The sequence below is a fragment of the Pipistrellus hanaki genome (genome assembly GCF_964339955.1).
Source record: "Pipistrellus hanaki genome assembly, chromosome: 17".
NCBI lineage: Eukaryota > Metazoa > Chordata > Mammalia > Chiroptera > Vespertilionidae > Pipistrellus > Pipistrellus hanaki.
In genome coordinates, this window is record NC_140519.1 from 24,630,255 (window position 1) to 24,644,147 (window position 13,893).

Below are 13,893 nucleotides of genomic sequence, written 5' to 3' on the forward strand. Positions count from 1 at the left end.
ATTAAATGTCTTTTATAAAACTACTCTTTAAATGAAGCAAACTGGATTTTAAAAAGTGAAGGGTATAAGAGCTGCTATGCAATGCACCCATCATTATACTGAATATTTCTTTAAATATTTGTTATTGAAAGTATTAGTTATCCCTTTTTTATCCTCCATTGATCCCCTCCACCCAGCTCCTGACCCCTCCCAGGCTTTCACACTATTGTCTGTTTCCATGGGTCATGCACATATGCATGTAAGTTCTTTAGTTAATCTCTCCCTCCTTCACCCCGATTCCCTCTGAGACTCATCAGTCTGTTGCATGCTTCCATGTGTCTGGATCTATTTTGTTCATCAGTTTATTTTGTTCATTAGGTTCCACACATAAGTGAGATCATGTGATACTTGTCTTTCTCTGACAGGCTTATGAATTGTTTTTATATCATAAAGTGAAGTTGAGCTCTAGTTTCATCCCAGTGTTGTATTCACCTGATGAACCTCCTACCCTTCCCTGCCCAGCGCATCCTGAAAATAAACATCCTACTTCTGAGAGAATCACTGCTGTAGTTTGAGAATACTATGCCTTCAGAAGGTTGTCCAATGTTTATGGATTTTAGTCACAGGCCTTTAACCATACCTTTCCTTAAAGAAAGCAAGCCAGTTCTTTTGTATGCCATTTACTTACGGCAACCTTCCTCAGCCCTGCTTCCTGCCTGGTGGATGCGCTGACCTAATTTAAACCACGGTGAGTGAGTGAAGGATAGAGATCTTAGTAATGAGCCTCGGGTTTGAGGCCACACACAGTCATCTCTGCCATTACTCCCCTGCCCACCATAAACTCAGGTGAGACAGTGGACAACTCTGAATTTGTCTCCAGCTTTCCTTCTAGCAAGAATGTTGTTGCTCACATGAAATACTGCCTTCTTGCCGGGACCGGTTTGGCTCAATGGATAGAGCATAGGCTTGGGGACTGAAGGGTCCCAGGTTCGATTCCGGTCAAGGGCATGTACCTTGCTTGCGGGCATATCCCCAGTAGGGGGTGTGCAAGTGGCAGCTGATCAATGACTCTCTCATCGATGTTTCTAACTCTCTCTCTCCCTTCCTCTCTGTATAAAAATCAATAAAATAAATTAAAAAAATATATACTGCCTTCTTTTCACCCCATTAAGGCTTTACTTTCTCATACTTTTCTTTTCTTTTGAGACCCAGAGGAAAAGCCCAGCTCCTTGTGTAGCCTTTCCTAACAGAATATAAGATCTGTCTGGGTAAGGTTTGTCCGGTCTTAAAAGATTACAGTATTTATTTATTAAAAATATCTCCTTTTAAGTTAAATCACTTTAATGCAAACATTCAATAGGGCATCTTTCCCATTGCTGCCAAGATCTCATTTCTTTCTGCTGCTGTTGGCATAGGTGGCTTCACTCCATTCTGTCTTCTCTGCATCATGATAGCATTCTGCATTTAGGAAAAAAAAGAGAAGAAACCAAATTCAGTCATGTATTAACTGCTAATTATTTTCCAGTAACTTGCTACTGCTTCCCAAAAAAATTTTTTTTAAAAATTATAAAGAAAACCCAAAAAACTAATTGTAAGAGTTCAGATTAAGTTTCAAACTAAGAACAATTAAGTAGAAGTGACTATTCCCAGAGGACTGTGTTAACGGTGACTGGGATGGGGACATGCTGTTTAACTACAAGAGCACAGTCCTTCGATGAAACCATCACTTAATTTAGCAGAGAGAAATGAAGCAGCTGCACCTTGTGCTCAGAGAAACAGAAATTGCATACCAATGTCTCCAGAAAACATGGGACCATTTAAACTATCCTGGGTGGCAGCGGGAAAGCAGGAGACAGAAATGGAAGCCTAATATGTGTTATGACAAGACAAATCATCCATTCTGTTCATCTCCAAGAGAAGTAAAATTATAACAGGGTTATTGTTTTAGGGCTGCAGATACTCATACACCTAGGAAAAGCCACCTATATTAGAACTGCGTTCTTTTACCTTGGAGTAAGATGAGGCAATTAAGAAGACCTCTCGATGATTATTTAGGCTAAAATAACACACTGAGGACAAAGTGGCAAGGTTAAGTTTCCCTACAGCCATCCCAAAGGCGGGATTGTGGGAACTGATTCATTTCAGCCTTCATTTTCGAGCCTAAGGGATGAGTTAGACCATCTCATCTAACCTCACTAGACTTACCCAGAACTTTCGGCAGTTTTTGTACTTCAAGAAGTAATTGGAACACATTTCCCTGTCATAGTTATTTTCATCCATACATCTGGTAGAAGCATCAGATTCCTTAAATATGTAAGATAGGCATCATTTAAGAGGTGGGATAGGAACTAAAAAACCCAAAATAACTTCTGAAGATGCTTCCTCCACAAAGCAGCTAATATGAAATAGTTTCCTTTTGTTTGTTTTAATGAACATTTAATGAACAAAAATTGAATTATTTTTCCAACTATCCCAGGCAGTCATTCTGCACAGGGCAGACATCTTCCTTTTTGTAGTCTGGGTCAGCTTGTTGAATATCTAACCACGGGAATTTGAGCCAAAGCACTGACCGAGATCATTTAACCCAGTAACCATTTAACAAAGAGGCTGTGGCAAGGTGCAATGTGTTCAAAATCACTGCAGCACAAGCTAGAATCAAAATCATCTCTTGACTCAGAGGGCAGGTCTCCTGCTTTTCCCAGTTCTGACTTCGACTTGAATGTTTGATGTTAATGCTAGTTTTGAGATCCTAAGTAAATTGCTAATAACTGGTCTACATCAAGGCAACTTAAATTAACACCATTCATCTCCGTGTATTTTTGCTATCATTATGCAAGTAAATACACTATCGTGTGAGTGATTTTAATAGATATCACTAAGATCACTTCAAAACTAACGTGAGCAACACAGGGCTATGAGTTCAAAGGAGGGTAGCTGCCATTTGGGAATGAAATTCAAGCTGTCTGAACTGGAAGCAGATTGGATAACAAACTTCAAAGTAAAAGGTATGATTCTGAGAGGTCACTACCTAAAGGAAAGCTTTAACTAAACAGGTAATTTGCTTCATAGATAAAAAAATATATAATTCTATCTAAAGAGACTTAGTAAAGCAATTGAAAACATAATATTCAGAACAAATCTAAATTTCTATGCCAAATAATTAATGAATGTGTATGTTTAGAAAATCCATATAGGATTAGGGAATATCATTTCCCTAGCACTAGTCTGGTGATTACATTATCCCAGGGTGACAAAACCAGAAATACTGCTAGTCATATCAAATAAATGCCAACAAAGCTTATTATTCAACAAAGCATTTTGTTTATATACCTTTGTGAAAATCTTTAGAGTTTAAATAGACTAATTCTATATCAGCCCCTTACTCTTGGCCAGGTGATCTCAAGGACATGATGAAATTATTGCTATTAAAACGTAAATTTCAGTAACAATTTAAAAACATCATATTTTCCAACTTTCCATGTTTGAACTAAAAATTTTCCTCAGTGTTACATATGCTTGTTTAACATTATAGTGACAACTAAATGCTTGCATATTATATAAATAAGGAAAACTTAAAAGAGATAAATCTTTGTTAGCTAAATTATGCATATCTAAAAATGTCCTAGTAAAATAAGGATAGACTGGTTAGGAATATTTTTTTTTGGACAGAAATAACTTTTAAAAAATGGCAGAAAATAGAAACAGATTGGTAGATACAGAAAACAAACTTATGGTTGCCAAAGGGAAGGGGGCTTAGGGATGGGTGAAAAAAGGTGAAGGTACAAACTTCCAGTTATAAAATAAGTAAGTGACAGGGATATAATGAGCCCAGGGAATACAGTCAATAATAACTTACGGTGACAGCTGGTTATATTTGACATATTGTGGTTATCACATCATAAGGAATATAAATGTCGAATAACTATGTTGTACACTTGAAACTAATATATGTCAATTATACTTTAATAAAAATAACTAAATTAATTAAAAAATAATAAATGACATAGTAAAAAAAAAAAAAAGATGGAAGTGACTATTTACTGGATTTCTGAGTAGGAAATATAAAACTTCTGTATTTTTTAAAATCCCATTAAAATAAAAAAGCAAATAAAGAGAGGAAAGCATTTTTTTTAAAAGACTGCAGAAAACAGATGCCCACAAAACCAGAAGAAACCTGTTTTCCCAGCTTAACACTCACAAAAATTAAAAGCAAACCACCTTACCAACAAGCAAGGATTTGTATCAGGATCTCTCATTCTTCGTGCTACCATTGGCATCCTAACAGTCTTCTTACTGAAGGTAGTAAATGTTGGGGGAAAGAGTTATACAGTGGATGTCATAAAACGAATCAATAAATCTCATTAGCCCCATAAATGCTTGAAAATTACTTTTGGCATAGTGATTATCTAGTGAGGAACTTCCTACAGCCTATGTATTTAGAAAAAAAAAAAAGACTTGGATATGTTTTTCCTTTGCATTGCCATGGTGCCTGAGCACAAAGGTGATATTTAAATACATCTACTGAAATGTTGATTGTGAAGTCCAAAAAGAAAGATAGTTCAGCTAGCATTCAATTTTAGTTTATTTTTATTTCTAAAGATTAAGCAATTAATTATACTAACAAAACCTAAGAATACAACATGCACTCTAACAGTTGTTTCCTTATTATACATTGACTGGAGGCCCGATGCACAAAATTTGTCATGCAAGGGACTCCGCTCTTGAGACTCAGCCGCCCTCACAGCCCTGGCTTCATCTGAAGGTCGTCCAGAAGGTCATCCGGACAGTCGTTCTGCTGTTTGGTCTAATTAACATATTAGCTCTTTATTATATAGGATTAGCATACAAAAATATATGTGGAATAACTTAGTATAACCCAACTTTAGCAAAAACATTTAACTAAAGAGCATGAATGCCTATTCCATGGCCAGCACCGCAGTGCCAATATACCAAAAAACAAAAGTTACTGCTCAGGTGAGATTTAGAAAAGTTTTTTTTTTTTTTTTTTTTTTTTAAGTTGAAACCTGACTTCCAGCATTATCTTATATTTAATTGATATTTCTGGGTTGAAGGAATCAGGGAAGGCTACTGTCATTCATTAATCTTTCAACTCAAATCTTCCAGATACGGCCTCAGAAGTCTTTATTGGTTAAAAGTGATAACCGTTCCCTAAGAGCCAATTAGTTATATTCCCAGCCAAGTCATATACTCATATAACTGGCATGTCAACGACAGTCCACTACAATTGCTTTCTATAAGCAAGTTCAACTGAAGTTGGTATGCTTATTATCTTCAAAGACATGTCATAGGAACTAAAAGAAAAAATTATAAAACTATATTTCAAAGTGATTTTTCTTGTTTCAATATATTGTATACCATGGATGAACCACCTACAAATATTTTTTTTCAAATATGTTTTTATTGATTTCAGAGAGGCAGGGAGAGGAAGAAAGAGATAGAAACATCATGATGAGACAGAATCCTTGCTTGGCTGCCTCCTGCATGCCCCCTACTGGGGATTGAGACCACAAACCAGGCATGTGCCCTGACCAGGAATGGAACAGTAACCTCCTGGTTCATAGGTCCATGCTCAACCACTGAGCCACCCAGGCTGGATTACAAATATTTTTTAAATGCTCTGCACTAAGTTTAAAGAGCTGATTTAATTTATATTCTCGAAACCTGTTCTAGCTTAGTTATCTTCACATAAAGATTGAAGGGAAAGACAGCAAGTAATGTAGTATGACCTCTAAAATGCCACAGAATGAAAACTACATCAGCATAACCAGACAGAGGTCAGAATTTTTGTATGAAATGGTTTCTTCTTTCATTGCCCAAGATGGAGCCATCAAAAAATATATCATGTGCCGGGACCGGTTTGGTTCAATGGATAGAGCGTCGGCTTGGGGACTGAAAGTCCCGGGTTCGATTCCGGTCAAGGGCATGTACCTTGGTTGCGGGCATATCCCCAGTAGGGGGTGTGCAATAGGCAGCTGATCGATGACTCTCTCTCTCATCGATGTTTCTTACTCTCTATCTCTCTCCCTTCCTCTCTGTACAAAATCAATAAAATATATTTTAAAAATATATATATATATCATGTTTAAAAAAAAATACATTCAGGACTAATTGTCAAAACCCACAAGCTCCTGAAAAGGGGAGGTATTCTCAATCAAGAGTCACCAAGCTTGGTTTCGTCAATTATGGAATAATCAGGTTGTCCAGGCTAAGAGAGACCAACCTTTGCAAAGAAGGATGAAAAAAAGTTTAGTTAGTCATTCTGGGGTCCTTGCATACCCATGATGCAATCCTTTTTTTTTTTTTTTTTTATGGTTTTCATTGAACAGTACATGAATATAACTGGCAAACAAAAACATCTTGGCAAAAGGGATATTCAAAATGTTGCTCAAATATATCTAGAAGTCACTTCGTCTACGGAACACAATTCTTTCCCAGGCTTGACTTCCTAGAGAAAATGATGGTACTGCATGCACAGCCCTGCTATTTATATCTATCCTATGATGTGAGAACACAGAACTCTTTGCTTCGCTGTTCTTATTCCTTGGATGTCATCTCAACACCGATCAAATGCAGGCAAAAGTCAGGTTGCATGCCTCATGTGAAAGCGTCTTACTCTACATTTTATCATCATCATGAGGGGTTCTTTTAAAAAAAAAAATAACCTCTAGATAACATCACATTTACCCCAATAAAGTCTGCAGCATGAGTTTATCCACATGTCATTTCCTTTCCGCTCCGAACTCTAAACACACGTCCATCTACATTTGGACTTCCGAATGTCACCTTTGCAGAAATATTCCTCACGTGTGAACCAGAAATGTCAATTTACAGTGAGACGTGGTCCGCTAGAGAGAGGCCTCATCTACTTCACTTTCTGGATGTGCTAGACAGAAGTGATTGGTGCAAAGCTCTCCTTGCCAGAAAGAAAGCCAAAGAGTTGAAGGAAGGGCCTCCCAAGCACATTTAATGAACAGCTCTAACAATCTCCCCTACAGGGCAGACTGCTTTAAGAAGTATTTGCTTTCCTTCCCATCACGTCCCCACTCTCCAAGCACCAGTAGCTTTGCAAGGGGAAGGGGAAGGGGCCTTGCGCCCACGTCCACAGGCTGGCCAGAGCCAAGGCAGAGCTCTGTGCTCCTGGCAAAGCGCAGATGCAACTCTCGGGCAGCTGGAGAATGTCCCCGTGAGGACCTAAAGCCCTGCTCCCACCTTTGGGTGCAGGGAGACAGGGTCAGGAAAGTCAGGGTGGCATACCGGAGGGAGGCGGGAAATCGAATGGAGGAGCCGGAGAGGATGCAAGCCCGAGACCTCGCTGCCTTCCTTCCGCGATTGCAGCCCGTCCAACCGTCTGACCGTGGACGGCGGGCACAGGTGGGCACACCTTGCTTCCACCTTCGACGGGCGCCGAGGGGGCAGGTGGCGAGGACCAGGCAGGACACTGGGGTGTAGGCGCAGGCAATGACGCTTCCAAGGCTGGGAAGGAGGCTGAAGACACAGCTGGGGTGGCCCGGGCACGGGTCCCCTTCCTCGTCCCCGGCCCGAAAGAGGAGACCCGGGAGGAGAAGCGAGGGGAAGGGGCCCGCGCCGCAGCGAGGCCTGGTGGAAGCAGCTCCGCGCGGGAGTGTGTGCGGGCCCCGTGGCGGCTCAGGTGCAGCCCCCGATCCCCCGTCCCCTGCGGACGCCACAGAAGGAGGGCTGCGGGATCACTCACCTCGAAGTGCCGCCGCTTCGCCAGGGACCCGACACAGTCTCCAGCTCCAAACACGTCAATAGCTCCCGCAGCTGGACCTTAAGTAGCGCGCAGCCTAACATGCTGCCCCCGCTCCCCGGCGGCCGCCCGCCCAATCGGCGCGCGCCGCCGCCTGACTGACAGCCGATCCCGGCCCTGCGCGGCGGGGGGCGGGCGGGCCTCGCCCCGCCCCCAGCTGGCGGGAGGAGGGCCGGGGAGGGCGGGGTGGGCGGGGCGTCGCCCGCGGCCCCGCCGCCCCTCGGCCCGCCCCTTAACACTTTCGCTTGATCGGCGGCTCCTTCGGCCAATCGGCTGTGCCCGTTCCCGGCGGCGCGGCGCCTAGTGGGCGGGGCGCACTCGGGGAGGGGGCGGGCGCAGCGGCGGGCGGGGCCCGGGAGGCGGGGCCGGCGGGGGGCGGGGGCGGCGGCGGAGCAAGGCCCGGGGAGGCGGCGGTGGGCGCGACGTCGGCGGCGGCGGCGGCTGCGGCGGCGGCAGCTGCAAGTTGGGCTGCAGGGGCAGCGCATACACTACAATGGCTGCTGGAAAGAGGCGTAAGGAAACAATTTCCAGGCCCGCCGCGTCCAGCCCGAAATATGAGAAAAAAATTATTAGAAATTCCGCGGGCGGTGTAAAGGCGGCGGACGGGCCGGAGGGAGGATGTTAAAGCCCCGCGGTGAGTCCTGCCGGGGTCCGGGGCGGCGGAGAGGCGTTTAGCGGGAGGAATATCAGGGTTCTTTAAATTATGGGACGAGCCGAGGGGGCAAGAGGAACCGCGGCGGCGGCGGCGGCGGCCGGAGGAGGAGGAAAAGTTTGTGCTCACTCCCAGCCCCTGCTCGGGACCCCGGGGAGGAGAGGGAAAAATAATAATAAAAAAATAAATAAAAATAGAATTAAAAATTCCTGGAGGGGTGGCGAGGACTCCCCGAAGGTAGCTTCTGACAGGGCAGGGGGCAAGGCGGCTGGAGACCCGAAGGTGAGGTCGGTGGGAAAAAAAAAAAAAAAAAAAAGAAATAGAGAAAGAAGAAGAAGAAGAAGAAAAAAAAACCTTTATTCGGGGTCTGGAAAGTTTGAAAAGTTTTCCTCCTCCTCCTCCTCCTCCTCCTCCTCCTCTCTGGTGCTGTGAATATTGTGACAGCGGCGGCAGCGGCAGCAAGCGAGAGCGGAAGACATTAAGAGACCCGAAAAAAATAAGGGAAAAAATTAATATAAATTCGGTTTTAGGAGCAAAGTCCCCGCATTTTCCACCAAAACATCCCGGGGGGAGGTGGCTCCCCAGGGGGCCCGGCGGGGACCCGCGGTCGGCGGTATTTGGGGGGGAAACTTGGAGTGACTTGGGGTAACTTTGCCCCTTTTTTTTTTTTTTTTTTTTTCCACCCAAAGAGGTTTTTTTTTCTTTTCTGGCGAAATGGATTTGTGTGTGTGTGTGTGTGTTTTTCTTCGCCCTTTCCCTCCTCCCCAGGTGGGCGAGCCGGGGTCCGGCCGCGGGGTCCCCGGGCGGGTGCGGGCCGGCGGGGTGGCGGCGGGAGGGGGCGCCCGGGGGAGGGGGCGCTAAATGAAAGCAGGAGAGAGCGAGATCTCTGCGCCGAGCAGGGACAGCTTGTTGTCAGTATCATAAACAACCAAAATGGAGGGAGAACTCAGGCATATAACCAAATAAAAATTTTCAAAAAATCGCAAAAAATCCCTACGAGCCCGGGATGCTCCCCGTTTCCTCGCCAGAGGTGAAAGCACGAACCGCCCTTCCCCGGAGGTCCATTTCGGCGTCGCTGGGACCGAGGAGTGAATATTTATTTTTTTTTTCAGGGAAAAAAAAAAAAACTTTTCTTCGAAGGGCAGCGGCGAAAAAAAAAAAAAAAAAAAAAAAAAAAAAAAGCCCTTCTTATAACTTCCACCGACAATGAGGAGAAAACGTGAAAATCCGATGCAGGGGGAGGAGGAGGGGGGGAAAGGAGGGAGGGGGGGGGAGGTGGCAGGGCAGAAACTTGCTAAACTTTTATCGGGCACTGGGGGCTGATCCGAGATAAGATAAACAGTATATTTGTGCGATTTTTAATAACTCTCTTTTTGGTGATCTTCGCTGGGTGTTGGGATTTTTTTTGTTGTTGTTTTTTTTTTTTTTTTTTTTGGAGGGGAGGGGGGGTGGGTGGAGAGGGGGGGGGGGGAAAAGTGATGCCATTTTTTTCTTAATGGAGTTAATATGTGTGATGGGAAGAATAAACCTTTCCCGGCTTTTGGATTGCAAATTTTGGTCGCGTTTCTGCCTCAGGTTTTGTTGGTGGCTCCCTCCTTTTATTTGAAACGGAGCTCCACCGAGGAGGGGTGGAGGGAGGTGACTGAGAGCCTGGGAGTGCGGGGCTGGGAGCACCTTTCTGGGGAGGGTGCTTGGGCTGCTCCCTTTCCTGACCACGTTGGCTTCACCTGTTCATCCTCCGTCCAGAACGTGAAGCTGGGTTGTTTTCATGGCTTTCGTGTATATAGAAAGGGCATGGTATGCCTGTTGCATCACATGGAAGCTAATGGGAAAGTGCTGCTGATGTTGGTTCCACGTGGGATATGGGACAGAGCAGGGCATTTTAAAGGGACAGCTTCTCTTTTATTCCCCCCCCCCCCCCCCGTGGTTTCCATCACCTACACAGAGCCCCTGTCTGAGGACCAGCAGCAGAGGTGCTGGGGAGGGGGGGTGGTGATGGAGGAGCCTTCTTTTCCATGACTCAAGGGCGCCCACCTTTAAGGAGTGATGGAGGGGAAGGAGGGGCACGCCAGCCCCGCAGAAGATGGATATTGTGTAGATGAGGTTGTTTCCAAATTGTTCTTTTTGTGTCACAAGCCCTCCCAGGAACTTTTTCATGTTACTGTTGCTTTGCTTTTTGGAAGGCTGATTTTGGAAGGAAGGGTGGAAAAATGGAAATAGTTTAAGGTGTGTGGTGTAATGGTATAGCATTATTGAACAGTTATGAATTCTGTGCAGTGAGATCAAAGGGCTGTGTATGCCCATAATGTGATTTTACAGCCATTTTGTAAAAAAAAAAAAAAAAAAAAAAAAAAAGCTGTAAAATGCTAATATTCAATTTGGCTTAAGGTACAGGGAGGACTTCTGCTTGAAAACTGTAGACAGAGTGATGGAGATTCTTTAACACTAAGCACTTGAAAGGGAAAAGAGAAAAAAAACAAAACACCAACACCATGGAAAAGTTTACGTCCACCCATTTTTAAAGCCCATCCTATACATGTGCTGTAATTATGTGCCTTTAGAATGACAAGGTTTTTAAATCCTGAGACCTATCAGTCTGCATCTTAAGTTAATTTGCTTGTGTTATTTAACAAAATGTCTACTGAGCACAAACTAATGTCACCTCTCATGGTATCAATTTCCACAATATTTTCAAAAATTTAAATAATGTAAATTGTTAGTTGTACTCTATTGGGATGAAGGTTAATCTTGAATAAAAATTACTTGTGTTCCGTTTTCCACAGGTAAATGGAGTTTCTAGGATAAATGCCTATTTTCCTTTGTTTTTATGATTTATAAAAATAGATTAAAAATACAGCTAGATTTTTATGCTGCTTATTCAGAATATTTTTTTCTTGCCATACTATACAAATTACTCTTTTGTTATGTTATGTTATGTTAACTTGTGTTCACAGCTGAGCTCTTATCTGCACCTTTCTGTAAATACCTCCATAACAGCATTACATCGGTGTAGTGTTTGAGTACATCATCTTGTGGTTTCTGATTTTGGAAGCAATTACAACTTTATAAGAGTCATTAAAAATTAATCCCAGGAACTGCTGTTAAATCAAAATTGATTGGAAAGTGATTAAACTATCAATACAGAAGAGAAACTTTGTTCCTCCCCCACATAGTCTTCTGTCCAGAGATTTGAGAATGCTATTAGTGCTTATAAAGCCTTTGAAGTTTATCTTACATTTTTATTGTCTTTTGACTCAAGACAGTTCCATTGACTCTAAGTAGTCAAAATTAGGCTGTGTGTTTCAAATAAATGAGTCTTTTGGATAAATTCAGTTTCTGTAAAAGTGAAGGAAAAGGATATTTCTTCCACTTATTTTAGAGCATTGAGTTAAGCAGGTTGTTTGGACACTTCATGTTATGGTTCTTGTCAACCTAAATAAAAGTGCTGGCATTGTGGGGGAGGGGGTTTCTCTCAGAAAGGGAGATAGAAAACTTCCTTCAGGTTTGGTTTGACATAACTAATTACTTGTCTGAATTAGAAAGTGCACAAGTATAAAATCTAATTCCTTAGGGAGTCTTTAGATAGGGCACAGCACAGTATCTAATTTGAATTGGTTGTACTGAGCTTTTTTAATGCCTTAGAAATACTATCTGTTGAACATCCTTTTTCTGAAGCTACAATTAAATTATACCAATTTCCAGAAGTAATCGAAGGATATTATATGCCCAAAATCTGTACATCAGTTAGAAAAACCTCATAGATTGAGATTCTTATTTGAAATTTATATGCCTAATTTTGCTATTTGTTACAAGGAATTTATTTGCTTTGGAAAATGATTTATAAATGTGATGTAATACTGATAAAATTCTATATCTGTATATTAATTATAACCAAAATGTTTTAATCAGACATAGCTAAACAAGTGCTTTTATCAATATAGTTTAAAGATTTAAGGTTACTCTGTGGTTTGATATTATGCAAAGGTGGAGGGGGGGGTTCCTTTATTTTTAACAGAATCCTGGTTGTTACTATATACATTTTATTTTGGCATTCTGAAATTTTTCCTCTTCAGGATTAAATTGTTATTTGGCAAATTAAGTGTAATGTGCCTGTCTTTGAAATTGGAAAAGCCAGATAACTGAAACATATCTATAACTATCTTTGAAGTTTTGTTTCAATAATCAGTTGCCTATCAAACTGTATAATCAAAATATTGGTTCCTTCTAGGAATTTATTAATCTTTTTATTTACAGTAATGTTCTTTGAAAATAAAGACACATAAAAAATTACCTGTTACACACACACACACACACACACACACGAAAAAAGAAAAAAAAAGAAATTTTACTGAATAACTTTACTTCCACTGCCTGAAATACTTGTTCTTCTTTATGTGTTTCCATATGTGTACGAAATAAATGTTTTTCTCCTTATATTGATAATATCTTAGATTCTTGTTAAGTTATTTGAATAAGGGAAGAGTTTCAAAAGAAGGAAAGAACAGCTGAATCTATTCAACAAACTCTAAGATAGTGAATATGTCCCTTGAGCCATTTTTAAATGTTTTAAGAACCTGACAAGCACCTTTTCTGAAACATCGAATACTTTGAAAATATATCAGACAAAGCAAAAAAAAAAAAAAACCCAAAAAAAAATGGACTTATAATTTCTTTAATTTTAAGAGAAATTAACGTAGGCAGCACATTTAACCAATTAGTAAGTGTTTAGGTAGTCTTGGGAAAGTATTCACAAATAAGTTAAATGTGAGGGCAGGGTACACTGGATTGATGAACTGTAAAGTTAACTAAGATTTTAGAGTTCATGCATGGGAATTCTTTTCCCTTTTACAGTAAGACCACTTTGTAGGTAACTAATTTTTACTTTTTGTATTTATTTCATTGCCTCGTTTTTTTGAAATGCCTGAACTGCACATCTACTGTGTTACTACTTTTCATTGATGACAGGACAGTTTTTATAACTCATTAACAAATTTAATTTTTAAATTAATTTGAGAAATTAAATGGAAAATTTTTAAATCAGATTTTATGAAAGTATTGGTGTATAGTTAGTAACATCTGAAGTTATAAGAAATATATATGAACGAAAGCCTAAGTAGAATTTCTACAGAGATATTATTTGATTTTTACTTTTGAGTTACTTGACCTACTGCCCAGAGGTTTACATTCTACTCAATGTGTACACCTGTCCCTGCCACCTCTTTCCAGGGTGGTATTGACAAGGATATGGTGATGTGGAACTTCCAAGGGGTTTTGGTATTTCTGTTATCTGATTTTGAGTTTGTTGTATTAAGGTGTGCAGGTTTTTGCTCTTTTTTTTTATTAATATTTTTAGAAAACACACACAAAATTTATAAAACAGAAATATCTCATTTTTTAAAAAGTGATGTGATACTACATGAAAATTGTTAGTATTTAAAGGTCCCCGGATGTCTTATAAACAGTTACTGCAGGA

The 13,893-nt window shown here is 41.3% G+C and overlaps 2 protein-coding genes across 7 annotated transcripts in view; one reads left to right on the top strand and one right to left on the bottom strand.

Annotated features, from left to right (window-relative positions):
* Positions 1 to 1,302: 1,302 nt before the first annotated feature.
* Positions 1,303 to 7,849, bottom strand: CHCHD7 (coiled-coil-helix-coiled-coil-helix domain containing 7). Of its 2 annotated transcripts, XM_084864268.1 has the most exons (5): positions 7,712 to 7,842; positions 7,255 to 7,485; positions 4,203 to 4,272; positions 2,185 to 2,283; positions 1,303 to 1,437 (listed from the first exon to the last, which is right to left on the bottom strand). In XM_084864268.1, exons 1-5 carry the CDS (start codon positions 7,810 to 7,812, stop codon positions 1,333 to 1,335), a joined length of 606 nt encoding a protein of 201 aa, XP_084720394.1. In that variant the 5' UTR covers positions 7,813 to 7,842; the 3' UTR covers positions 1,303 to 1,332. The 2 variants fall into 2 exon arrangements, with proteins under 2 accessions (XP_084720394.1, XP_084720395.1); XM_084864269.1 differs by lacking the exon at positions 7,255 to 7,485 and having other exon boundaries at positions 7,712 to 7,849.
* Positions 7,850 to 8,171: 322 nt separating this feature from the next.
* The window catches only part of PLAG1 (PLAG1 zinc finger), a 44,394-nt gene continuing 38,672 nt past the window's right edge, over positions 8,172 to 13,893 (top strand). For 2 of the 5 annotated variants that reach the window (XR_014793178.1, XM_084864443.1), the window contains exon 1: positions 8,172 to 8,402. The gene's annotated coding sequence lies outside the window, so the exon portion shown is untranslated. The remainder of the gene's footprint in view (positions 8,403 to 13,893) is intronic. The other 3 variants (XM_084864444.1, XM_084864445.1, XM_084864446.1) reach the window with 3 other exon arrangements.

Coding starts and splice junctions, on each gene's coding strand:
- CHCHD7 (XM_084864268.1), bottom strand. CDS start 7,812: ATGTTAGGCTGCGCGCTACTTAAGGTCCAGCTGCGGGAGCTATTGACG. Junction 4,273..7,254: donor CGATTTCCCGCCTCCCTCCG/GTATGCCACCCT, acceptor TACTACCTTCAG/TAAGAAGACTGTTAGGATGC. Junction 2,284..4,202: donor ATACAAATCCTTGCTTGTTG/GTAAGGTGGTTT, acceptor TACATATTTAAG/GAATCTGATGCTTCTACCAG.